Genomic DNA, 24130 nt, shown 5'->3' with positions numbered 1-24130 from the left:
AGGGAAAATCCTATCATTGCAAGAGAAGAACTTACCTAAAATATGGGTATTGACGTGTGGCATCTCCAACATGAAAGAAGGAAGGGTTGAAATATTGAGTTATGGAATCCTTGCTTCTCTTATGTTGGCATGTCATGTCATTAGGGGTGTAAACGAGCCGAGCCAAGCCGAATATCACCGTGCTCAAGCTTGGCTTATTTTAAATTCTTCGAGCTTGAGCTTGAGCTTGAGCTTGGCTTAGCTTGTTTCTTATACGAGCCGAGCTCGAACGAGCTAAAAAAAAAATCGAACCCGATACGAACTTGAACTGTATCGAGTTTATTCATATAATTTTATCGAAGATATTTTATTAGCTACTATTTTTAAAAAATATTAATTTCTATCGAACATTTTCTTCTTGAAAGCATTATAATATGTTAATTTAACTTAGAGTTAATATGTATTTAATTAAATTAGATAGGCACCAAAGACTTCTTTAAAACACCATATAGATGAATATGGTTTCCATGAAATACAATTGTACCAAATAATTTTATCTAAACATTGATAACTTATAACATTTGCAAAAATTCTCATTAAAAAAGAGGCGTAAGGTAGTAGAAGTCTTATAACCAAACAATACAAAAATAAAGTAGGAAATAAAAATAGCAAGTCCTCATATAAGCTATAGAAAATGAGGTATGAAACATATAAACTAGAAAATACGAGCTGCTCACGAGCTTTTTGAGCCGAACATACTAAAGCTTAAGTTTGGCTTGTTTTTTAAATGAGCGAGCTTCGACTTGGCTTATTTTTTTTTCGAGCTGAGCTTAAACGAATCAAGCTCGAGCCGAACTCGATACGAACTCGAGCTGTATCGAGCCAATTTACAGCCCTACATGTTATTAACTCCGTTGTAAGTAAGTTATTCTCTCATTGCAGACACCATGCATGTGATAAAGTCATGCCTTTAATCCTTGAATATTGGCGGTGTCCACATTTTTCTTCGCAAAGATGTAGTGTTCCAAAATTAAATCTAGATATGTTAATTGCACCACAAAGGTTCCCTTCTTTAAAAAGAGGAAGAAACAAAGGAAAATGGGACACGTATACATATATGCAGACAGCGCGCAACATAGAAAATGGAAATTAATGTGGACGCTTTTCCTCTTGCTACGTAGAATTCCGGGAAAAAGAGAGAAGTGGTGGCATTTGAGTTGACAAATACCAAAAGAAAAATGTTTTTATTCAAGATTGAAAATTCATCTTCAAGACTTCAACAATTCAATTATTCAATTATTCAACAATTCAAAATTCAAATAAACAACAATGCAACATAAACTTCAACAATTCATATATTCAAAGTTTCAAAGTTTCAAAGTTCAAACATAAACTCATAAATCAGTAAATCACAATTAAGCCTCATGGCTTATTTACCAAATCCATAAAAAACATAATTAAGCCTTATGACTTATTACATCCCAAACTAAAAAAAAAAAACTGAAAAACATAATTAAGCATATGGCTTATGACATCACAAACACAACAAACATAATTAAGCCTTATGGCTTATTACATCTCAAACTCAGAAATTAAAATTAAGCCTTATGACTTATTACATCTCAAACTTATAAGTAATTGAAATCCAAATTACTTTCCCTTTGCTTTTGGATTTGAACTCTTCAAACTACAAGTGTCATTAATGGTAGTACTTGCATATTCTACACAAAATAATTCATAGCAATTAGTAACTTAGTCCATGAAACTTACAAAACAAAATACAAACTTACAAAGAAAACCATGTAAAGTTTAAGATAATAAACAAAACATTAACTGCTTCAACAATTTCATAAAATTCAAGTTCTTCAAGACAAGGTTCATCTTCTAAATCCAAGTTAAAAAATGAATTGGGCTTAGTGATATTTGGGCCCATTAAATTAAATAAATGAATTTTTAATTAAATTTTAATTTATCGGTACGGGATGCGACTATCTCGGTATTGAATCTTCAGGACCGATCCCATCCCGTTTGAGATCGGTACGAGATTAAAAAAAAAAAAAACGGGATGAGACTAAACGATACGGAATGACAAGGAACGGTATGATTTTGGTATTTTCGATCTTAAGGCCCACCCTAGAAGAAACAGAGAAAAATGAGACACATATACATGCAGACAGCGCGCAACATAGAAAATAGAAATTAATTTGGACGCTTTTCCTCTTACTACGTACAGTTCCGGGGAAAAGAGAGAAGTGGTGGCATTTTAAGTTGACAAATACCAAAAGAAAAATGTGGATACGTAACTTATTTTGTTTTGTGGACATCAACCAAAAGATGCATGAAAGGTACTATCGATGAAGGCGAGGGTTCAAGAATCAATGCATGAAAGGTAATTTCCTGTCGTGATATATATAAGCGAGCAATGCATGGATCTGACTCATTCAATGAGGAATAGTAGTAGCAGACAACACACGAAAATGTTGATGTCAAATACTTTTCGCTACTTTCCAGCTAAACTGATATTATATAAAAAGGAGAAATAATTTCAGTGCAATTCAAATTATTTAGTATGCTAACTGAGAAAAGAGCAAATTATTCCTAATTATTTCAATTATACCCTAATTTTTAACTGAGAAAAGTACCTCAACTTTTATTTTGTGTTAAAATAGTACCTTCGTTAGTTTTTCTGTCAAATAAACCGTTATCTGCTGACGTGGTAGCGGTATTTTTTTTCTTTTTCCCCACATTTAAATGATAATAATATTTTTAAAAGAGTAAATTACAATTTAGTATCTTAACTATATACTGACTTTCAACTTAGTTCCCCAACTTTGAAAACATGACAAAAAAGTACCTCAATTTTCATTTTGTGTCAAAATAGTATTTCCGTTAGTTTTTCTGTCAAATGAACCATTATCTGTTGACGTGGCAGAAGTATTTTCGTCTTTTTTCACACATTTAAAAGATAATAATATTTTGAAAAACATTTTACTAAACAAATTTCTTAAAAAAATAAAAATAAAAAAATTTCTTAAAATAAAAACCTTTCCCCCTCCCCCTCCCCCAGCCTTGCCCCATGCAGCATCACTCCTCAACCCCAGCCCCGTCCCCCTCCCCTCCCCCACCCCAGCCCCTCTCCTTGCCCGACCCACCCTCTCCCCCCACCCCAGTCCCGTTGAACCCCTTCCCCCCCAACCCCAACCCTGTCGCACCCCCCCAACCAGCCCCTCTCCTTGCCCGACCCACCCTCTCCCTCCCACTCCAGCCCTCCCCCACCCATCATCTCCCCTTCCCGCCCCCACCTATCTCCTCCCCTCCCCACCCCTACCCATTCTCCCACCTCTCCCTACCCAACCCAACCCAACCTCCACCCCAGTCCCCACCCATCCTCCCACTTCTCCCCGCCCAACCCACCCTCTCCCCCCACCCCACCCCACCCCAACCCCCATCCATCCTCCCAGCTCTCCCTGCCCAACCCACCCTCTCCCCCTACCCCCACCCCCAGTCCCATCACACCCCTCCCCCCAACCCCCAGCCCCGTCGCACCCCCCACCCAACCCCTCCCCAACACTCTCATACAGCCCCTCCCCGACCCACCCCAACCCCAACCCAGCCTCCTCACCCCCCTTACCCAACCCCGACCCTCCATGTCCATCCCCCAAAATTTTTTTAAATTTTTAAAAGTTTTAATTTTTAAGAATTTTTTTTATTCAAAAGTTTTTAAAAATATTATTATCTTTTAAATGTGAGCAAAAAGATGAAAATACCCCTGCCACGTCAACAGATAATGGTTCATTTGACAGAAAAACTAACGGAGATACTATTATGACACAAAATAAAAGTTGAGATACTTTTTTGTCAGGTTTTCAAAGTTTGGGTACTAAGTTGAAAGTTAGTGTATAGTTAAAGTACTAAATTGTAATTTGCTCTTTTAAAAATATTATTATCTTTTAAATGTGGGGAAAAAGACGAAAATAGTCCTGCCACGTCATCTGATAACGGTTTATTTGATAGAAAAACTAACGGATGTACTATTTTAACACAAAATGAAAGTTGAAGTACTTTTTGTCAAGTTTTCAAAGTTTGGGTACTAAGTTGAAAATCAGTATATAGTTGAGGTACTTACGGATAATTTGCTCTTAGGAAAATAACAACTTTAATGTTCTTTTAGGTTAATAGTCAATTTTACCTTTTCTCAATTAGGACTCGTATGTCTAATTGCCCCCAAATAAAAAAAATTTAGTCAATTTATTCACCAAATTGTTTTAAAAAACGATCAATGTGAGTCAATAATTTGTTGGAATTTCATCCAAATTTTTAATGTGTTTGTTGTTGCCTTGTGGGTACGTATACATGGTATAGCTTAGTTTCTGCTCCATTAATTTTTGTACATTGGTCAGAACATCCAAGGTTAGAGATTAATAGTAAAACTCAAAGCTAGCTAGATACATCAATACAAGTCTCAGGTTAACAGTGTTGAGCAATATATACCCAAATTCGAATTCTACAAATGATAAGCAAAGTTCCATTGGTCAATTAATAATGTGGAAAATGAACGCCTCTATCCTTGATTTTTCTTTTTCTTTTCATTTTGATCAAATATTGGAAAAGGAGTACTGAGTCAAAACTTAAGACTTCGAATGTATTTATTACTTACTAAAGTTATAAGTCGATCCCTATATCATTAAAAACTTAAAATGGTAAAATAAACAATATCTACGTATACGTACACTTTTAGGTTGAAATCTAATCCCTAAATTAAATAATCTTAACAATAAGGGGGACAAACTCCAACTATGACAAAATGCCATTGATATTTAATATACAGGCAATGACAAACTCAATTATTGCTGTATTCAATCTATTGTTCAGATGCCCTTCAAGCAACTGCCATTTTCAAATTCATTTTGTCATTTTGGAAAATGAAAGTAGATCTCTGTGATTCAATAAATAATGGATAGTGACCTCGCTCTGTCCAACTTTATTACGACCAAATGAGCTGCACCTCACACTTACTATCTCTATATTTACTTATTATTTTTGGTGATGAATGTTGAGAATGTATTTCACCTATAAATCTCGCATAACTGTGTTTGTGCTTGTTGGCTGACAATGTAAATTATACAATTAACTGCACCTGACACATACATCTGTTTTCTTGTATATTGTAGTCATTGGATTCACGAATAACAAATATACGAAACTCTCCACACGTACATTCTCATTTGACTGATTTTGATTTAGTTACCATAACTTAATTAATCAATAAAACAGTATTGTTTATTATGTATTTTACAAGTCTAATAAGGCTGCACATGCAACATCGTGGTCCATTGGTCCCAATGGAGTAGTACGAAATTTTAACTCTTTCATATCGTGCTGGTGCTTTGTTGGGTATATTCATTTGTTTTGATAATTTCTTTTTGGCTATATTCATTTGTTTTGGTATTTTCTTTTTGTACTTTATTTAGGTATTTCTTTCTGCATGTACTTAATTTAAATATTTCCTTTAGGTACTTTTTTTGAGAGATATTTTCTTTAGGTACATTCTTTATATTTTATTTTTACTTTTATTTATTTCTCTGGTATTTTATGCATGATGATTCTAATCTTGATCATTAATTTTGGTTTTGGAATATTTTGCTTTTTAGGATACAATTATCTTACATTATTAGACGAGTCAATTAGTAAATCAATCCTAAATTAGCTCCTACAAATGTGGAATATAAAAAAATTAAATATTTAATCACAAGGGTATTTCGGAAACAAATAAACTAATGATATAATATTAAAAAACAATGATCCTGCTGATGTGAACAATAGTCTAAAAACTTAGGGCCAGTTTGGTATTGCTGTGTGAAAAAACAGCTGTGAGGTAAAACAGCTGTGAAGTAAAGTCAGCTGTAAAGTAAAGCAGCTGAGTGTTTGGTAAACTATGTTTTCAAAAGTGCTGTGAGTGCAAAAAACAGTATCAAAGTGTTTGGTAAATGTTAATGTAAAAGTGCTGACTGTGAATAATTATTAAAATAGACATGATGCTAAAAGTGTATTTCACTTATTTGTTTGGTAAAAATAACATGTGTTTTACTTATTTTTAAAATTTTTGGCTACAAATTTTTATTAGCATTAATTTTTCTAAGAACAACATTATTAAATAAGTATGTCTATTATTTTTTTAGGTATATTATAATTTTAATCGTGCAAATAAAATATTATAATTAATTATCACAATATAAAATATAACTAACAATGGACATATTTTTTAATTTAAAATAAACAAATTAAAAATATAGAAATCAATGAGGATATTATGGGTAAAATAAAATATTCATTGTTGTTGTGATTCACTGCAGCTTTCAAAAGCACCTAGAAACCTGCTTTCTGTTTTTGTTGTGGGGAGTTGAGAATTGTGGGAAAAAGCAGTTTTTAATTTTTTTACCAAACACCAAGCAGTTTTCAAAAGTCATCCACAACAGCTTTTGGGTCTTCCACCGCAATCCCAAACGGGCCTAAATCAATTTTTAGTTTTGCACAAGGTCTTATTGAATATTTAATCTTTTTTCATAGACTAAAATCTAAAAGGCCGTAATTTCAAATCTTTCACTCCCTTCTAGTCCGTTCTCTTTTCAGTTTTTCTCACTTTTCTCTTCTTCTCTTTTGTTTCTTCTGTTTTTTCTTCTGTTTTGCTTGGATAGCAGAAATGCACGTCGACGGTGGGATTAGAACATTTAGGTAGGTCGCGTCTGGAGGCTGCACGCGTTCAAGTAAAGCTGCATGTATAGATCATATTCAATACTCAGTATTGATGATAAAATTTTTAACTCTGATTATTCGATCCGTACGACTCGTCGTGTTTTCTTTGAGTGGATGCCAAAAATGCACGTCGCTGGCCTTAGAATCACTTGGTACATGTATGCATGTATCACATTCAATATTTATTTACCGACGTGTTGAGTAGATAGAGTTGGATTCCGAATAATCCTTCTATTTAGACTGGTTGCTTCTATGGCCAAAAAAAGAAAAGACTGGTTGCTTCTAAGCATTAGTCACTCACAATCTGACATCCATCACCAGATGGAGGGTAATTTGTTTGGTGTGAGAAAAGGTGCATGGACTAAAGAGGAAGATGATCTTCTGAGGCACTTCATTGGGAAGCATGGAGAAGGAAAATGGCACCAGGTCCCTCTTAAAGCAGGTATTTTATATAACATTCATGTATTTGAACAAAGAAAGGAATTAAGTCACATGCAATTCCCCTGTAAGGGACCTCTTGCTGGCTAGCTCCTGAGACAAGAAAAGTGGACTATGGAGACCAATATTTTCCTCACTCTATTGCCCTCAATGCAACCAATATAAGTTGCTTACTGTAATAGCAACTATGCACCAACCTTTAAACTGTAGGTTGGATCCAACCTTAAAAAGAAAGGCCATATATATTCTTCCAAAAGCTAAAACTGTAATTTCTTTTTATATATGCAGGATTAAACAGATGTAGGAAAAGTTGTAGACTAAGGTGGCTGAACTACTTGAAGCCAAATATCAAGAGAGGAGAATTTACAGAGGATGAAATAGATCTAATAATCAGGCTTCATAAGCTGTTAGGAAACAGGTAGGGACCAATATCACTACTGCTTTTCTTAATATATATTATTTTTGTACTTGATTGACAAAGCTACTCTGAGCTTTCACATGTGATACTTTTTCATGAATGCTATAATAAGAATCGGGTCATTCTCACATCAGGTCATCCACTCCGATACAAAAATCTTTTATGCCAATTCTATACAAAAAAAATTTTATGTGTAAAAGATTCTCATTCAGATAAACTTAATTCTTGTGAAATTAGCATATAATATTCTCATATAAACTTTTTCAAGAATCTTTTTCAATTGTACTGCTACACTAAAGTTTCATCCATTAAAGCAGAATGCAAAGTCTCCAGCATATATTGTGTTTAAATAAATAAAACCTAGATAGTTGGTCTCATAGAAAATATAAATCTTCTAAGAACAAATACTAACCCTATTGCTTAGGTTTTTTTTTTTTTTTTTGAAATGGCTATTGCTTAAGAGTACTGTACAAACTATGGCTATTTCTTTTTTTTTTTTTTTTTTATTGCCACTCTTTTAATGGACTTAACCTTCTTTTTTTCTCTTATAGAAAACTACTAGAATTCTTATTCTTAAGAACGTACCACATGATTAAATTAAATTAATTATGCGGTGAGCAATTTATTAAAGGACAATGTTATTTAGCCCAACTTTTTTATGAACTTTTTTTTTTTTTACCAATTTATGTGACATGTTTTTGGTTTGACTAACACATGCGATTGAGACTCGTTCATCCCTTAGCTAGTTATTAGGTTTTAACTCATAGATTTTAGGTTATGGTCCAAATTTTTAGAGTTAAAACTTAATATATAAGCTTTAATGGTGATTTTACACCCTAAAATAAGCAATCCAATTGGAAATGTGATCAAAAGTGGAGAAAAAAAGTTGGTGATTGAATTTGGTAAAATAAAGAAAAGTTGAAAATAATATTGGCTTAAAGATGATTATCGATCCTTATCAAATTAAGTAAATCCATTCTGGTCAATTTACTAATCAAAACAACCTGAGCAATCTATTTCCTTTTCTTTTTTTTCTTTTTTTTTTTCTTTTGTGTGTTCTCCTTAATTTTCTTTTATTCTTTTTTTCCTTTTTCAACTTTTTTACCAAAATATGTACTATTTAAAAAAATGGGTAGAAGTATTTTAAAAAAATGCATCAGTGTCTTACGCATTCATTTTCTTAATTTATACATTGAAGGTGGTCATTAATTGCTGGAAGACTTCTAGGAAGAACAGCAAACGATGTGAAAAACTACTGGAATACCCAGCAACGAAAACAGATGGCTTGTGACCTGGAAAAAAAGAAAGATAAACGTCAAGAAACAACAACTACCTCCACAATTATAAGACCTCAACCACGAACCTTCAAAAAGTTACCTCATTTGGAAGGTAAAGCTCCAACTTTAGAACATATCCAATCAGAAGAGAATTTCAGCATGTCATTACCAACATCACCACCTACAGAGAATGGAATTCATTGGTGGAAGACCTTGTTAGATGAAGAAAATCTCTTCACAAACTTTTGGGACGAGGATATGGCACAATCGGCAAGACTAGGTGTCCATTCTGTTGAAGAAGGCACACGTGTCGGTGACTTTTCTTTCTATGAGAACCTTTGGAATTTTTCGAGAGATGAAGAGAGCACTAAGATTCAGAGGTCCTAAGTATTCACTAGTATTGTTGTGTAAGATAAAACCACCAAAAGTTGTATTTGCAAAAGTATTTATATATACTTAGTACTAGTTCTGTTATGTTTTGGGTTTTTTTTTTTTTTTTTTTTTTTTTTTTTTTTTTTTTTTTTTTGTGGGATTGATTAGAGATACCTCTATTTTGGGAGACCCATTTTGATATTACTCCTTCTTTCGGTAAAATTGGATATACACCATTTTTTAAATTTGCCACGTAAGATTATTCAATTTCTGAAGAAAATGAGTTAATTACACTTACACCCCTGAGGTTTATCGTCTTTTCACATATACCCCGGCCCTGGGGTTTCAATAATTACACATACACCTCCTGAAGTTTTAAAACTGTTACATATAACCCCTTATAGTAAGACGAAAATGATAAGAAATTATGCAAAAAAACATGCTAAGGGATTAAATAGCCTAATAAGATTATTCAAGGTGTAAGGTCCAACCTGAATACAAATATTTTCTTTTTTATTTATTTATTTATTTTTCTTGTAGGGGTTATATGCAACAGTTTTAAAACCTCAGGGGGTGTATGTGTAATTATTGAAACCTCAGGGGGTGTATGTGAAAAGACAATAAACCTCAAGGGGTGTAAGTGTAATTAACTCGAAGAAAATTCATTTAGTATTTTCCTCTTTTACCTGTGAGTTTAAAAAAAGAAATTTTAATGTTGTCAATTAATGTCTTATTTTAAGGTATTGTCATTTCTTATTTTGTTAATTAATTGATGTTTGACATTGAAATTTGATATTTTTCTTTCATACTCTTTTTTTGTCAAATTTCAAACCTTATTATATAATTATGTTGTCCAAATTAGTGTTTTGTGTTAACGTTTGAAGGTTTACAAACATCATTTATGTTGTTCAAACGGCCTTCAACCTCACCTGTTCTTTAGGTTAACAATTTCAAAAGTTCCACACGACATTTTTTGCAGTGTTTTTCAAGTTTCCATTCATCCTTACTTACAGGTAAGTAACGTATTATTTTGCTTTGGTTGTGTTTGTGGTTTCTTCGATCTTCTTTTATTTTCTTCTTCTTTGATTTTTTTTTTCTTAATCTTCTATCCTTCTTCATCATCAATCTTCGATCTTCTTCTTCTTACTCCTATTTTTTTTTTCGATCTTTTTTTTTTTTCAACACTAAGCCCTCCATGATTGTGGTTCTTGTTTTTCTTCCACATTTTTCTACCTGAATAAGAGGTGATGAAACCATTGGTATATATACCTTAAAAGAAGGTTGGATTTGAGGGGATTTAAGTTTGAATTTTAGATAGTTGTGTTAACTAATGTTGTTAGGTGTTATGAAATGTTGTTATGACTTTCTTGTTGGTTTATATACTTTACATGGAGTTTGGGAACACATCAATCTGAACCAAAGGTGTATTATTATTATTTTTTTTTTCATTTTTTTTACCTGAGCAATAAGTATTTTCTTATTTTTCTTCTTTTGTTTTATATATATACACCTGAGTCCAAGGTATTGGTATTTGTATTTATATTCTTAGTGCTATGTTTGTATTTTGTTATATTTTTATTAGATATTTTTCTCTTTTTTTTTAACCCAAAGTGGGAGGCATACTGTGCTCATTTTTTTTTTAAGGAGGCGATTTTCGCACTCCAAAAATCTCCATATGCACTCCTTCATTGTTTTTTGTACTTTTAATATTTTTTTAGGGATAATATTTGGGTCACTCCTAGGGGATATTTCAAGATCACCCCATCCCCTCAAATTTCGATTTCGGCAATGCCGGTGCATGATCGGAACCGTTCATTTTTTAGATAACCAGTTAAAGATCATCTCCGTAAAAAATCAAATCAATCGGAAATCGTTTGATTCTATAACTGTTGTCAATTAAGTAAAAAAATTGATGATTTTCAATTAAAGAGTGATTTTTGACCAAACCGTTGATTTTTTCTATTTAATCAACAATAATTATATAACTAAACGATTTCCGATTGACTTGATTTTTTACATAGATGATCTATAATAGGTGATCTAAAAAATGAACGGTTCCGATTATGCGCCGGTATTACCAAAATTGCGATTTTGGGGAGAGGGATGACCCAAGTAGTGTCCTTTTTTTAGTTGATTGATTTTCCAAAATTGCTCTTTTCATTGTCCCAATAAAAAGATTTTTAGAACTCTTTTTTTTTTTTAAACAATTCTCTAATATCATAATCTTTTTTACTATTACTCTTGATCGTATATACTTTTTTTTTTTTTGGGCCAAGTTGATCGTATATACCTTTATTTATACCTTATTTGTATATTTATGTTCCCAAAGCGGATTACCTTGAGCCGCGCGTTTATACTTCACAAAATTGCTTCAATGGCCATGGATGCACATTGAAACACCATCCCAATGAAAGCCACACCCCAGGCTGCCATAGATGACCGTATGGTCGAAATCAACACTTACCCACTTCAATAAAGTGCCAAAGTTCCAGTTTATACCCAACTCTAGACCCAAACAATTCAAGACAACTGCCACACGAGCTGGTGCAAATCTACCATTACAACGTTAAAGCGATGGACCATCATAGTTGAATTTAAATGTTTTAGATGCAAGAGTCAAATATAGAACTTCCCAATCGCAGAAAAAAATTGAACTTGGTGGTAGGTAGTTGGGTGAGCGTGTCCCAAAACCAAAGGACCAAAGAAGGAAGAGGCTAACAGAGAAAATTGGAAAGGAAGTGGTGGTTCAATGAAGCTGCAGTTGCTATTCTTTATTTGTTTCTTTAAATTTCTTGCTACTTCTTCATCTTCTCTCTTTTTTCCACTTCAAAGCTTCTTTTCTGTCCATTGTCTCCATATTTACTTTATGGCTTGTCAAACCAGTTATTAAGGATCATACTTTGATTTCTTTTTTGTGGGTACATTTCCAATTAGGTAGAAAAAAACATTAACAGCATCAAAGATTTACTTAATGATAGCTGATTGGGTGAATTTAGATATGGTCATCCCAAAAAAAAAAACACTATTGGAGTAGAAAAGAAGGTCCCAAACTAGAGAGAGAATAGTAAAATTTTGTAGAGTAAACACGTTGAAGCAAGCCAAAAGGGTAATTTTGGAAAATAAAATGAATATAAAATTAAAAAAAATTGAAAAAATAAAGGAGTGCATATGGAGTTTTTGGGAGTGCAAAAATCACCTCCCTTTTTTTATCTATATTATATGTATATTGGGTGTTTGATTTTTTTGTATTTGAGTGTTTATATGTTGATGTTCATAATTGGTAACAATTTTTTTTTTAATTGGATGCATGAATCATGAATCATGAAATTTCATTAATAAAAACATTCAAAATTATGAGTAATAAATGCCTCAAATCATGGATTTTTAAATATTGCTCAAATTAGAGCAATGACATATTATGTAAATATCTATATATATATATTCATGCCTAAGCCATTATCTGACATTGAAAAAAAAAACCTTCATACATTTATTTACCTACTCGATCTACTCTAAAATAAGGTATTCAAAATGGTATTATATCTAAAAGACCTTTTTTTTTCTTTTTTTTTTATTCAGTTTATCATTGCAGTTTCTTTAATTTATATATATTAAGCAAAAATACTATATAAAAGCTAAGACCAAACTCTATATAGGCATGGAGAAAGGCTCTATATATACTTGGCATTTAAGCTAGCTAGCTATGAAGGAAGGAGCATGGTCCCACCAAAACTTAATTGGTAACAGAATGAACATTATGATCAGCAGGCCTATCAGTCACAACATAACACTCCCTGTATACACATCCTTAATTCATAGAAACAACACCTTCATATATCCACTTAGTCTAGATTGACCAAAGAGTTTGCAGTGTCAACGTACATGGCTTCCATACTCGTGATCAACCACACGGATGAAGATGTAATAGATGTTGACAAATTGTTGCAGATATATATATACAACTCTTAATTTATGATTACTAGCTAGCTAGTATATTTATTTAACCGTTTGTATTAGGAAAAAAAAATATTACACAAGATACAATGCTATATACAGCATTCTATAGAACAAGACAAAAGTCAACGACACTTGCAAAACAAAGAAACAGCAACATTAACAAAACAGAATAAAAGCATAAACTACGGGTTGCTGCAAATACTGGAAATTAAGATTCAGGACATTTGATTCTCAGTACGTTTCTCTTCCTCTATTGAATGATTCCAAAGGTTCATATTAACAGAGAAGTCAGTCCTACTCATCAGGCTTCCTTCAGAACAAGTGACACTTGTTCCTGTCGGTTGCTCAACATCTTCAACCCAAAAGTTTGTGATGAGGTGATTTTCCTCTAACCCAAGAGTACTAGAGCTTGTTGTTGCTTCAAAACTATCTTTGTCATCTAACAAGGTTTTCCACCAATCAATTTCATTTTCTATAGGTGGTGATGATGGCAATGGCCAGCTAAAATTCTCTTCTGGTTGAATATGATCTGAAGTTGTAGCTTTATTGCTCAAACAATGTAAACTTTTGGTGAAGGTTCGTGGTCGAGGTCTTATTATGATGGACTTTGTTGTTTCTGGTGATTTACCTTTCATCTTTTCGATGCCAGCTGAAGCCGTCTTTTTCCTTATCCGAGAACTCCAGTAGTTTTTCAGATCGTTTGATGTTCTTCCAGGAAGTCTTCCGGCAATCAATGACCACCTAAACATATTTATCACTATTAGAAATTTGTTGACACTTAAAATTTTTTTTTTTTTGGTCAAAACACTTAAAATTGTTAGTGGAATATTTTATTTAACAGCATTAATTTCACTACAAGAAAAATATATTTGGGCGATGAAACTTTAGGAGACGAACCAAAATTCGTCGCTTTCGGCGACAAACCAGAAACGTTTTCGCCTAATTCCATCCAGGTTTGGGCGACGAACATATTCGTCGCCCAAGATAACTTTGGGCGACGAATATAATTTTCCTCGCCTAAAGGTACTTTGGGCGACGAAAATATTTCGTCGCGTAAAACACGCGCCAAAACGATAGTTGATCCATACGTTGGGCGACGAATACGTATGTTCCTCGCCCAAAGTGACTTTGGGCGAGGAACTTACATATTCGTCGCCCAATGTATGGGCGAGGAACATGCATATTCCTCGCCCAAAGTCTCATTGCCTTTTTTTTTGTACAATTTTATATAGGTTATATTCATATAATGCGATCGTGTTTCCATTAATCCAAACCGTTTAATTTTTAATTTCTCACTCAATGATCATCAGTGCCAAAAATTAGCTCAATCGGAGATGTAAAAGTTACGTAACGGTGCTCGAATTTATGAACGATCGTGAATTTTTTAATACCAATCGATCGAGTAGATCAATTCCGATTTGGCCGATTTTTTGCAAGGATGATCTTTTAGTATAAACGAATAAAATGAACGGCTCCGATTGTTGAAATCACATTGTAGTCTTCACAATTGTTGAATCAACAAAGTTTCAACGAAAAAGCTAATAGAATTATACTCTTCAAGTGTATTTGTATGTAGAAGCTCACTTTTCTATTGTATTTTTAACGATCCGAACCGATCATTTCTTAGTGCCCCACTCAAAGATCATCCATGCAAAAAATTATCTCAATCGGAGATGTAGAAGTTAGGTTTGGCGTTTAGGGTGTATAAACGATCGTGATTCTTATAATAATAATTGAACGGGTATATGAACTCTGATTTGACCGATTTTTTGCAGGGATGATCTTTGAGTATCAACATAGATGATGAACGGCTCTGATCGTTGTAATCTCGTTGTGCTCTTCATAATTATTGAAACGACAAGGTTTCAATGAAAGAGTTAATAGAATTTTATTCTTCAAATATATAAACCGTTCTTTTATATATAGAATCTCAAATATCGATCGTGTTTTCAATGATCCGAATCATTCATTTATTAGTTTCCCACTCAAAAATCATCTATGCAAAAAATTATCTCAATCGGAGATGTATAAGTTAGGTTTGGCGTTTTGGGTGTATGAACGATCATGGTTCTTATAATAATAATTGGACTGATTTTTTGCACGGATGATCTTTGAGTATGAACATAGATGATGAACGGCTCTGATCGTTGTAATCACGTTATGGTCTTCACAATTATTGAAATGACAAGATTTCAATGAAAGGGTTAATGAAATTTTATTCTGCAAATATATAAACCGTTCATTTATATATATAATCTCATATATTGATCGTGTTTTCAACGATTCGAACCGTACATTTATTAGTTTCCCACTCAAAGATCATTTATGCAAAAAATTAGCTCAATCAAAGTTTTAGAAGTTAAGTATCGGAGATCGAACTTATGAACGATCATGATTTTAATAATAATAATCGAACGGCTAGATGAATACCAATTTGACCGATTTTTTATAGGGATGATCTTTTAGTGAGGGACTAATAAATGAACGGTTCGGATCGTTAAAATTAATAAATTGATTATATAAAATTAACAACATAATTGATTATGTAAAATTAACAACATATTTAATTATTTAAAATTAATTATTCGGACAGCTTTTAGGCGACGAAGTGGGAAAGTCGTCGCCCAAGACTCTTTTGGGCGACGAAATTTCTTCTTCGTCGCCCAAAAGTTGAAAAATTGGGCGGTATTAAGCCCGCCATATATTTTAATGTTTGGGCGACGAACTTAGGTTCGTCGCCTAAGGTTCTCGAAATTTTTAAAGTGCTTTCTTTTCTTCTTCTTCTTCTTTTATTTCCTTTCTTCTGTTTTCTCTCATCTCTCTGATCTTCTCTCCCAGCCCCAGCCCCGCCTATCCCCGCCGATCCTCGCCCAGCCCCAGCCCCAGGCCACCCATCCCCTCCCAGCCCCAGCCTCAAGCCCGCCCATCCCCACAGAAACCCTAATCCCTCCCGATCCCTGCCCAGCCTCAGCCCCGCCGTCGCTTCGCCTCCCTTCGTCGCCGATCACCCAAAACTCTCTCTTCCGATCTCTCACCCCCTCTTCTTTCTCTCTCCCCGAAACCCACCCCCTCATCTTTCTTTCTCCCCGGAATCCTCCCCGGCTCCCTCTTTCTCTCTCCTTCCCCTCTCCCTGCCGCCTCCCTCGATTCCCATTCCTATCCCCACTAGCAACCCCCACCCCGACCAGCAACCCCACCTGAACCCAGCTGCAGCAAACCCACCCGATTGTGGGTTTTTGGTGGGTTTTGTTTTTAATTATTTTTATTTGGGTGTTTTTTTTTTTTTTTTCTGTTTTCTGTGTTTTCTGCTCATTAGCCTTAGTTTTTTTCAGAGTGATCAAGTGCAGGTGGCCAGGGGAATAGTAATACCCAGGGAAATTTTTCAGGTCAGACTTAAGACTCAATCACTCCTTTAATGTTATTTGGCTGGTGTTTTTAATTTTTTGTTCTTAAATTTTTTTATTAGTGTTGAATAAATTAGTTTAATTCTGATCATTGTTCTTAGGGAAATTAGTTTGCTAATATTTTCTTATGCTAGATAACAAATTAGTTTTCATATAAAATTAGTTAGTTTTATATGTTTTTTAATTATAAAATTTATTAGGTAGTTTGTATGTAGATTAGTTAGTTTGTTAATTTTTAAATATAAAATTTAGTTTAATTACAAAATGTAGATTAATTAGTTTGAGAAATATAATTTAGTTATAAGGTGGAAGGCGATGGAGTCAGCTCCCAATGATGTAGTTCAGCCATCCTCGAGTACTGGCCGGGAGCCCCTCTATGCCACGGAGGGCCCGTCGATCTCACCGCTCTAGTCAGGTCACCGCTTCCGCTTCCGCTTCATCTACTGCGACGTCATCCACTGCGACGAGGGGACCATGTAGTGGGTTGAAGTCCTCTCGGATCGTGCGCAGTACTAGGGAGCGGATTCCAGTCATGTGTGTGCAAAACGGCCAACGACCGTTAGATCCTAACGTTGACAGTTTGTTCTCGCACGATGTGGGGGCTATTATCCGTGCCGAGTGCGCCATAGTTGCAATCACTTGGAAAAAATTGTCGGCAGAGATTCAACACAAAGTGATCCTCTCAATCTCAGTGAGTATATAGCTCAATAATAATTCAAAACGATAAATTTGATCATTCATAACAATCTAATATTTTTTTCAGGTTAACTTTGACATTCAGATGGATGATCCCCTCACCATCACGTACATGACAGATTTACTCATCAAGTCCTACAGGCAGTGGAAGCACGAACTACACGTGCATTTCAAGGGATTTTCGTCGGCAGTTAAGGCATTGGCAAACCCCCCTATGGAATTGGTAGAGCAGTCTGACCAGTGGCGTTTTTTGTGCGATCATTTCATGAGTCCATCGTTTTTGGTACATTTTATCATTTTAAGACTTTAAAAAATCGATTATTGTTTTGTTATTCTATTATTGTATACAAACACTAATACATTTATAATTTGCTTAATATTTAACAGAAGAAATCGGTCACTAACGCCAGAAACCGGAAAGGGAAGCCGTTTAACCATCATAGTGGTCCGACGCCCATCTCATATCGAGTGGAGTCGCGACGTCGAGTACGTCATTATTTAATTTAATACATATATATTCTTTAATATTGTTTGGGTCTTTGACAAAATTATTTTCTTTTTCAGCGTTGGTCACAATTTTCGGAGATAGACAATTTCGGGGATATCTATGTTCATCCCGGTTGTGATGCGGCCAAGGCAAAACATGTTAGTTTTTTATATTTTAATTTTTTTCACAATTTTTTATATTTATTTTTCTAATTGGTTACTTGTATATATAACATTTTGAAGGATGAGATGGTGGCCAACTCGAGAATATATTTGGAGAGCTTGGCCGAGGAGCACCCTCCGAGTACTCCGTTGGAGTCGATTCCAGTATCCGATCCCGATGTCGGACTTCGTATTATGATAGACTCATTGGGTGTTAGGCCCGGTAAGGAAATACGCGGCATGGGATATGGGCGGATTCGTGATGTTCGATCCTCGTCTTCGTCTTCATCTTCTTCTCAGTCATATGCAGTCGTCGCAGGGTTGTCCACTCAAGTGAAGAAGTTGCAGGAGGACTTACGAGCTGAGAGAGCGGAGAAGGAGGTGTTGTATGCTGCATTGACCAAGGCGATACCTGGGTTTGTCCCGCCACCATCAACCTCCGTCAGATATGAATGATGATTATGCTACTGGTTTAGAATAGATTGACCATTAGGGTTATTACTACTTTGTATGGATATTTGGATATATAAATTTATTAATTTTGTTTTATATAGTTTTTGAATAAATATATTTTTTTTAAATGTTAAATTCAAATATATAATCTAAATAAAAAAAACGATTTTTTTAAAAAAAATATATGTTTAGGCGACAAAATTTTTCGTCGCCTAAACATGCTTTGGGCAAGGAATAGTTAAGTTCGTCGTCCAAAGCATGTTCTAGCGAGGAAATTAATTATTCCTCCCCCAAAGCATGTTTAGGCGACGAAATTTTTCGTCGCCTAAACATATTTTGGGCGATAAACTTAATTTTTCCTCTCCCAAAACATGCTTTAGGAAACGAACAAAATCCGTCGCCCAAAGTATTTGAGCGACAAAATTTACTGGTTCGTCGCCCAAAATCTTGGGCGTCATGGCTTGGGCGGCTAAACTGTCGACGAACTGAGTTCGTCGCCCAAACGTTTGGGCGACGAAATTCAACTTTGGGAGAGGAACTAGGTTCGTCGCCCAAACCTTTTTTTCTTGTAGTGTTTGTACTTTTGCTTTATTGTCGTTTTCTATTTAATTTAGATAGTTGGAATGTTTTTTTAATTATCATAATCCAATAATCTCCTAATCTATCTATGCTTTTAACTACAATGTGACAAGTGTATGTCCTATTTTGAGTTATTTTTATTATTTAAAACATGTTAACAGAATGTTAAAATGTGTATTTAGGAAAACAAAAACAAAAGAAATTAGAAAAAGAGTCCTCACGTCAATTTAACCCTCCCCATCCACTTATTGTCCTATTTTCCTTAGCCATGGTAGCCATGGATCCTTCCCCTTCCTCCCTTTCTCTCATCTTGCTCCCTCCTCATCCTTCTCTATCTCCATGGAACTCTAAGCCATTATCAAGTTTCAGATTTGGTGCTCAAAACTGCAATAAATTCCTTACATAGATTTTCTACTCATTATTCGATCTATTCAACTGGTAAAGATTCAGATGGTCAAATGAAAAATTAAGGATAATAAGTATTAAAAATAAAGGAAATAAAAAGTGGCTGAGAATGAGGTGCAAACAATTGATGATTTTCTAGGTGGTGAGTTTGTTGGGATATGAGGAATCAGGGGAGGATTTGGACTAGGTCTAAATGTCATTAAAGATATAGATGAACTACAACAAATAAAGTTCCAGAAAAGAAGAAGAAAAAAATAGGTGAATTTCCTGAGAGACGGTCATGGAGGGGACGAGATGGAAGAGTCATTGAAAATGAAGTGAATTGGTGAAGGGGGAAAAGGAGCCATGGCAGACATGATAAGTGGTGGGTGGGGAGGAATATTGAAACTTACGTGAGATTTATTTTCTTTTGGTTTTGTTTTCTGTTTTTCTAAGTTTTTTTTTTTTTTTTTTTTCCTTAAGAACACATCTAATTAATTAATTAAAAAATCATATGGAAAAAGAATAATAAATAAAAAAAATCCAAAATCAATGTAAGCCCTTAGATATTAATATAGGACACTTGTCGCTTTGTAGTTTAAATTAAGCTTAAATAGGTTATGAGATTATTGGATTAGGAGAGAAGCTATATGTGTGTTTTTCTTACATAAATATGTCAAAAATTTATAAATAAACATAAAAGATATAAATTCAAGCTTATGTAGTTAAATCCACCATAATTTCAACAACTATCGAATAGTAACTATTGGCTCAGTTGTACTGATAGTTATTTAAATGTTTCAATTGTAACATAAAAATCGCCAAATGTATTAAGATTTTTTCATAAATGGGATTGATTAAAAGACCATGGTACGACAAAAGCACATGGTTAAACTTGTAAGTTATTTGTTTTTTCCTTAATTAGTTACCATCCGAAAAACTTGCGCATGCACTGCATTTTTCAAAAGAAAAGGAGGATGCGGACGAAATCGATGAAATGGAAGAAATCCTAATGAATGGAAAGAAAAAACAAAAGATGAACTCCACTTTAAAGAGACACGCTATAAAAATAAACTCGTTTATGAAATTTATTATCTGGATGGGAATCAATATCTATAAGGGCGAAGCCAGAAATTTTTTTCTGGAGGTGCCAAGAATTCAAATGTATTTATTGGGAGGCCAGCCATTATATAATTTTATCCTAAAATTTTGAGAAAAGTGTACGTCATAAATATTTTTAAATTTTTTCTAAAATATGTGGGTTGGGGGGCCGGGGCCACCTTAGGCCCACATATAGGAAAAATTATTGGGTGTATCTAATACACCATCACGTAGTGTATGTAATCAATTTAACGTGTAAGGGCATTATTGGACGGTATATTTATATTAGTAGGGTGTAGTATTAATAACATATATTCACCCATATTATGACACGTTGAATTGGTTACACTACGTGGCGGTACGTGTATCAGTTACACAGAATAATTTCTCTACATGTAGTTCAGCACTTGAATATCTACTATGTATTATTACAAATAATTATCTATACTAAATATATATATATGTATATAGCAAACAAATTTATCAAGTGAGATTTTCAAGATTTGAAAAAATATTCATACTTAACTTAAATGCTAATATAAATAAATTTTATTTATAGAGGGTAAAATTGCAAAATAAACAACCTATTAAAAAAATTTAAAACAAAAATAACAAAAGATACACGTTCATTTCCAATAGGGGCGCGAGGAGCCAAGAATTCAAATGTCTTAATTTGAGGGGGATATTATACAAATTTTTCAAAACTACTATAAATATTTTTAATTTTTCGAACATATATATAGAGCTACATGTGAGTTGGGGTGTTAGGGCCACCTCAGGCCCACATGTAACTCTGCCTCCCATTGCCATTTTCTCCATATTCATTGCCCACTAACCTAAAGTTATCTTTCCAACAAGTTATCTATTTAGTACGTTATTATTTATCATTTAATAAGGCCTATTTCATGCATTAAGGGATCTTTTAAATAATTTTATTTAAGGAATCTCTCATGGGGCGCACTCTATATAGTATTTCAACAATTCAAATCGTTTATTTTTTAGGTCTTTATTAAAAAACATAGACAAATTAGAAACTATTAAGCTATTTAATTTTGATCAAATCGAACAACATATTTTCAATAAACACCTTAATGAAGACCATTTAATCAAACGAGTAAATAATTTTTGATTTAGCTAATTTTTTACAAGGCTGATCCTTCAATAGAGACCAGTTAATAGTTCCGACTGTCAAAATACAATGTGGATGAGGCCCCACAATTGATCTCTTAAATAAGGTTTTTAAAGGGATTTCTTAGTGGAAGGATCAAAATACAATGTTGATTAGGCCCACAATTGATCCCTTAAATAAGTTTTGTTAAGGGTTCCATTAGTACGTAGAAAGAGTGTGATTGATCATTTAATCATTTAATTACCTTAAATATCCATTTAGTTATACCACCAACTACCCATGTATTCCACAATGAAAAAAATGAAAAAAATGAAAAAAATGAAAGTTAACTATAGCTCATGGGGGGATGGTCGGCACCAGGGGGACCCGCCGTTGGGAAATGGTCGGCCTTGGTTAGGCAGAGGTACGTATAGGGAGGGAGTCGTGCGAGAGAGGAGAGGGAAAAGATGGATGGTCGGGGGGAGAGAGAGGAGCTGCGGGCTAGTGGCTGGTGGTTGGTGGTGCTGCGCCAGCTAGGCTTGGCCGGAGTTGGCCTGGTCACGACCGGACTGTGCAAAGTCACTCGAGAGATAAGAGAGACATAGGAAAGAAAAAGAAAAATGAGAGAAGAGAGAGAGGGAGAGTGGAAAGAGAGAGTCCGTGATGTAGAACAAATGGCAGAATGGTTCATGTAACAACTCGACCACCAGAAGGCCAAGAAAAGGAACAAGCTTCAGCCCGACCTAGTGTCAGAAATGGGCCCATGATATACCGATTTGAAGGGAATGACGAATCGATATATCATGGGCCCATTTCTGACACTGGGCCAGACTGAAGCTTGTTCCTTTTCTTGGCCTTCTGGCGGTCGAGTTGTTGCATGAATCGTTCTGTCATTTGTTCTACATAAAACAGCTTATTACCATGTTATTGCAAGTGGGCCGGCCGATCTTGGACTTTTTTTATTTGGAATTTAGACTTTAAAAAAAAACCCTTATGGTTTAGTCTAAAAATAACAGATCGATAATATATACTGAATTGTGAATCATCCTTAAATAAAATAAAAAGGGTTTTTTTTTTTTTTTTAAGTGGATTTTTATACACACCAAAGTTGTTTATCCAAGTCTTATTCACCAAATAATATGGGATACGTATCGTATCTCAATAATTTAAATTTTAGGTCATTTTGAATTTCATTTATTACTAATTATAAGTAAGATTCTAACATCTATCATCTATGTGTATCAACACATCATTTTATGAACAAATTGAAAATTGATGTTTCTAGCATTATTGTAATCAACTTCAAAATTATATATTATTGTAGAAAGTATATGTAATATCAGTGAATGGTAAAAGCTTTAAAATGTGATAATGCTTCATAGGCCCTTTTTGTTTAGATATATCTCAACTTAAACATGATAAGGTATGACTTGTAGGACTCACTATGCATTGTAATTCGATGATCGAAGCCGTTTATTTTTTAAGTCTATATACAAGGATCATCCTTGCAAAAAATTAGATAAATATAAAAAAATCATTTAACTATTTGATTAAAAAGTCATCATTTCAAGTGTTAATGAAATCCATATATTCGTCTAGCTATTTATTTTCGGTCATCAAATTACAATGCAGAGTGGGTCTCATAAGTCATACATCATCATGTTTAAGATGAGATATACCTCAACATAAGGGGTCTATATATATTGCACTTGCCTGTTTCCTAAAAGCTTATGAAGCCTAAGGATTAGATCTATTTCGTCCTCTGCAAAGTTTCCTCTCTTGATGGTTGGCTTCAAATAGTTCAACCATCTTAGTCTACAGCTTTTCCGGCATCTATTTAAACCTACATATATAATAATGCAAAATACATATCATTAACAACTTCCCGTGCACATGCAACACCAAATGGAAAATTTGTTTTCTCCACAAAGCTCGTAAACAATTAAGCTCTCTTTTCGGAATTAGCTCAAGTGGTGAGAGATGATGAAAGATATCCGAAATTGAATTATGATAGGTCAAAGTTCCATCTTTTCCAATAAATTAAAAAAAAAAAAAAACACAGATGTATATTTAGTATTAATTACCTGCTTTGAGAGAAACCTGGTTCCATTTCCCTTCTCCATGTTTTACAATGAAGTCCCTTAGAAGATCGTCTTCCTCTTTAGTCCATGTACCTTTTCTTAAACCCAACAGACCCTCCATATGAACTGTCTTCGTGGTGTATGCTAATCCGTAGCTAGCTAGTTTAGGCTATATGCCAAAATCTTCAATGCCTGCCGCAGAGGCTAAATAAGGGGCTTAATTAATTGTCAACTTAACGGTACCCACACAATTCAAAAGCTTCAAATTAACGCCAGCCACACATAAAAATTAAATAACAGTTCAAAGATAACATTTGTATTTATTTTCATCATGTAGATTTTTTTTTTCATAAGAAAAAAACAAATTATTCTTATGTACAAATATTTTCAAATAAAATTAATATGTCAACTTTAGACCTATTAATGATACATGAGAGCTAGCTTTCAGTTTCACTGGTCAATTTTTAGTTTTCGTGATCGTT

At 34.1% G+C, this 24130-nt stretch overlaps 1 protein-coding gene and 1 pseudogene across 1 annotated transcript; one reads left to right on the top strand and one right to left on the bottom strand.

Moving 5' to 3' along the window:
• Positions 1 to 7010: 7010 nt before the first annotated feature.
• On the top strand, positions 7011 to 12689 carry LOC147283950 (transcription factor MYB114-like). The gene is made up of 4 exons (XM_086243376.1): positions 7011 to 7174; positions 7459 to 7588; positions 8787 to 9091; positions 12646 to 12689. Exons 1-4 carry the CDS (start codon positions 7054 to 7056, stop codon positions 12687 to 12689), a joined length of 600 nt encoding a protein of 199 aa, XP_086099502.1. The 5' UTR covers positions 7011 to 7053.
• A 720-nt stretch (positions 12690 to 13409) lies between these two features.
• Positions 13410 to 23769, bottom strand: LOC147283949 (transcription factor MYB1 pseudogene; annotated as a pseudogene).
• Between the last annotated feature and the right edge of the window lie 361 nt (positions 23770 to 24130).

The sequence above is a fragment of the Dryas octopetala genome, chromosome 5 (assembly GCF_963921425.1).
Source record: "Dryas octopetala chromosome 5, drDryOcto1.1, whole genome shotgun sequence".
Classification (NCBI taxonomy): domain Eukaryota; kingdom Viridiplantae; phylum Streptophyta; class Magnoliopsida; order Rosales; family Rosaceae; genus Dryas; species Dryas octopetala.
Note: the sequence above shows the minus strand (reverse complement) of the source record. Positions and strands in the feature narration are given on the sequence as shown.

Excerpts from the sequence above, each read along its gene's own strand:
- LOC147283950 (XM_086243376.1), top strand. The coding sequence starts at position 7,054 with ATGGAGGGTAATTTGTTTGGTGTGAGAAAAGGTGCATGGACTAAAGAG. Across the intron at positions 7,175-7,458 it reads CCAGGTCCCTCTTAAAGCAG|GATTAAACAGATGTAGGAAA; the intron begins GTATTTTATATA and ends TTATATATGCAG. Across the intron at positions 9,092-12,645 it reads GAAGACCTTGTTAGATGAAG|ATGACATATTATGTAAATAT; the intron begins AAAATCTCTTCA and ends CAAATTAGAGCA.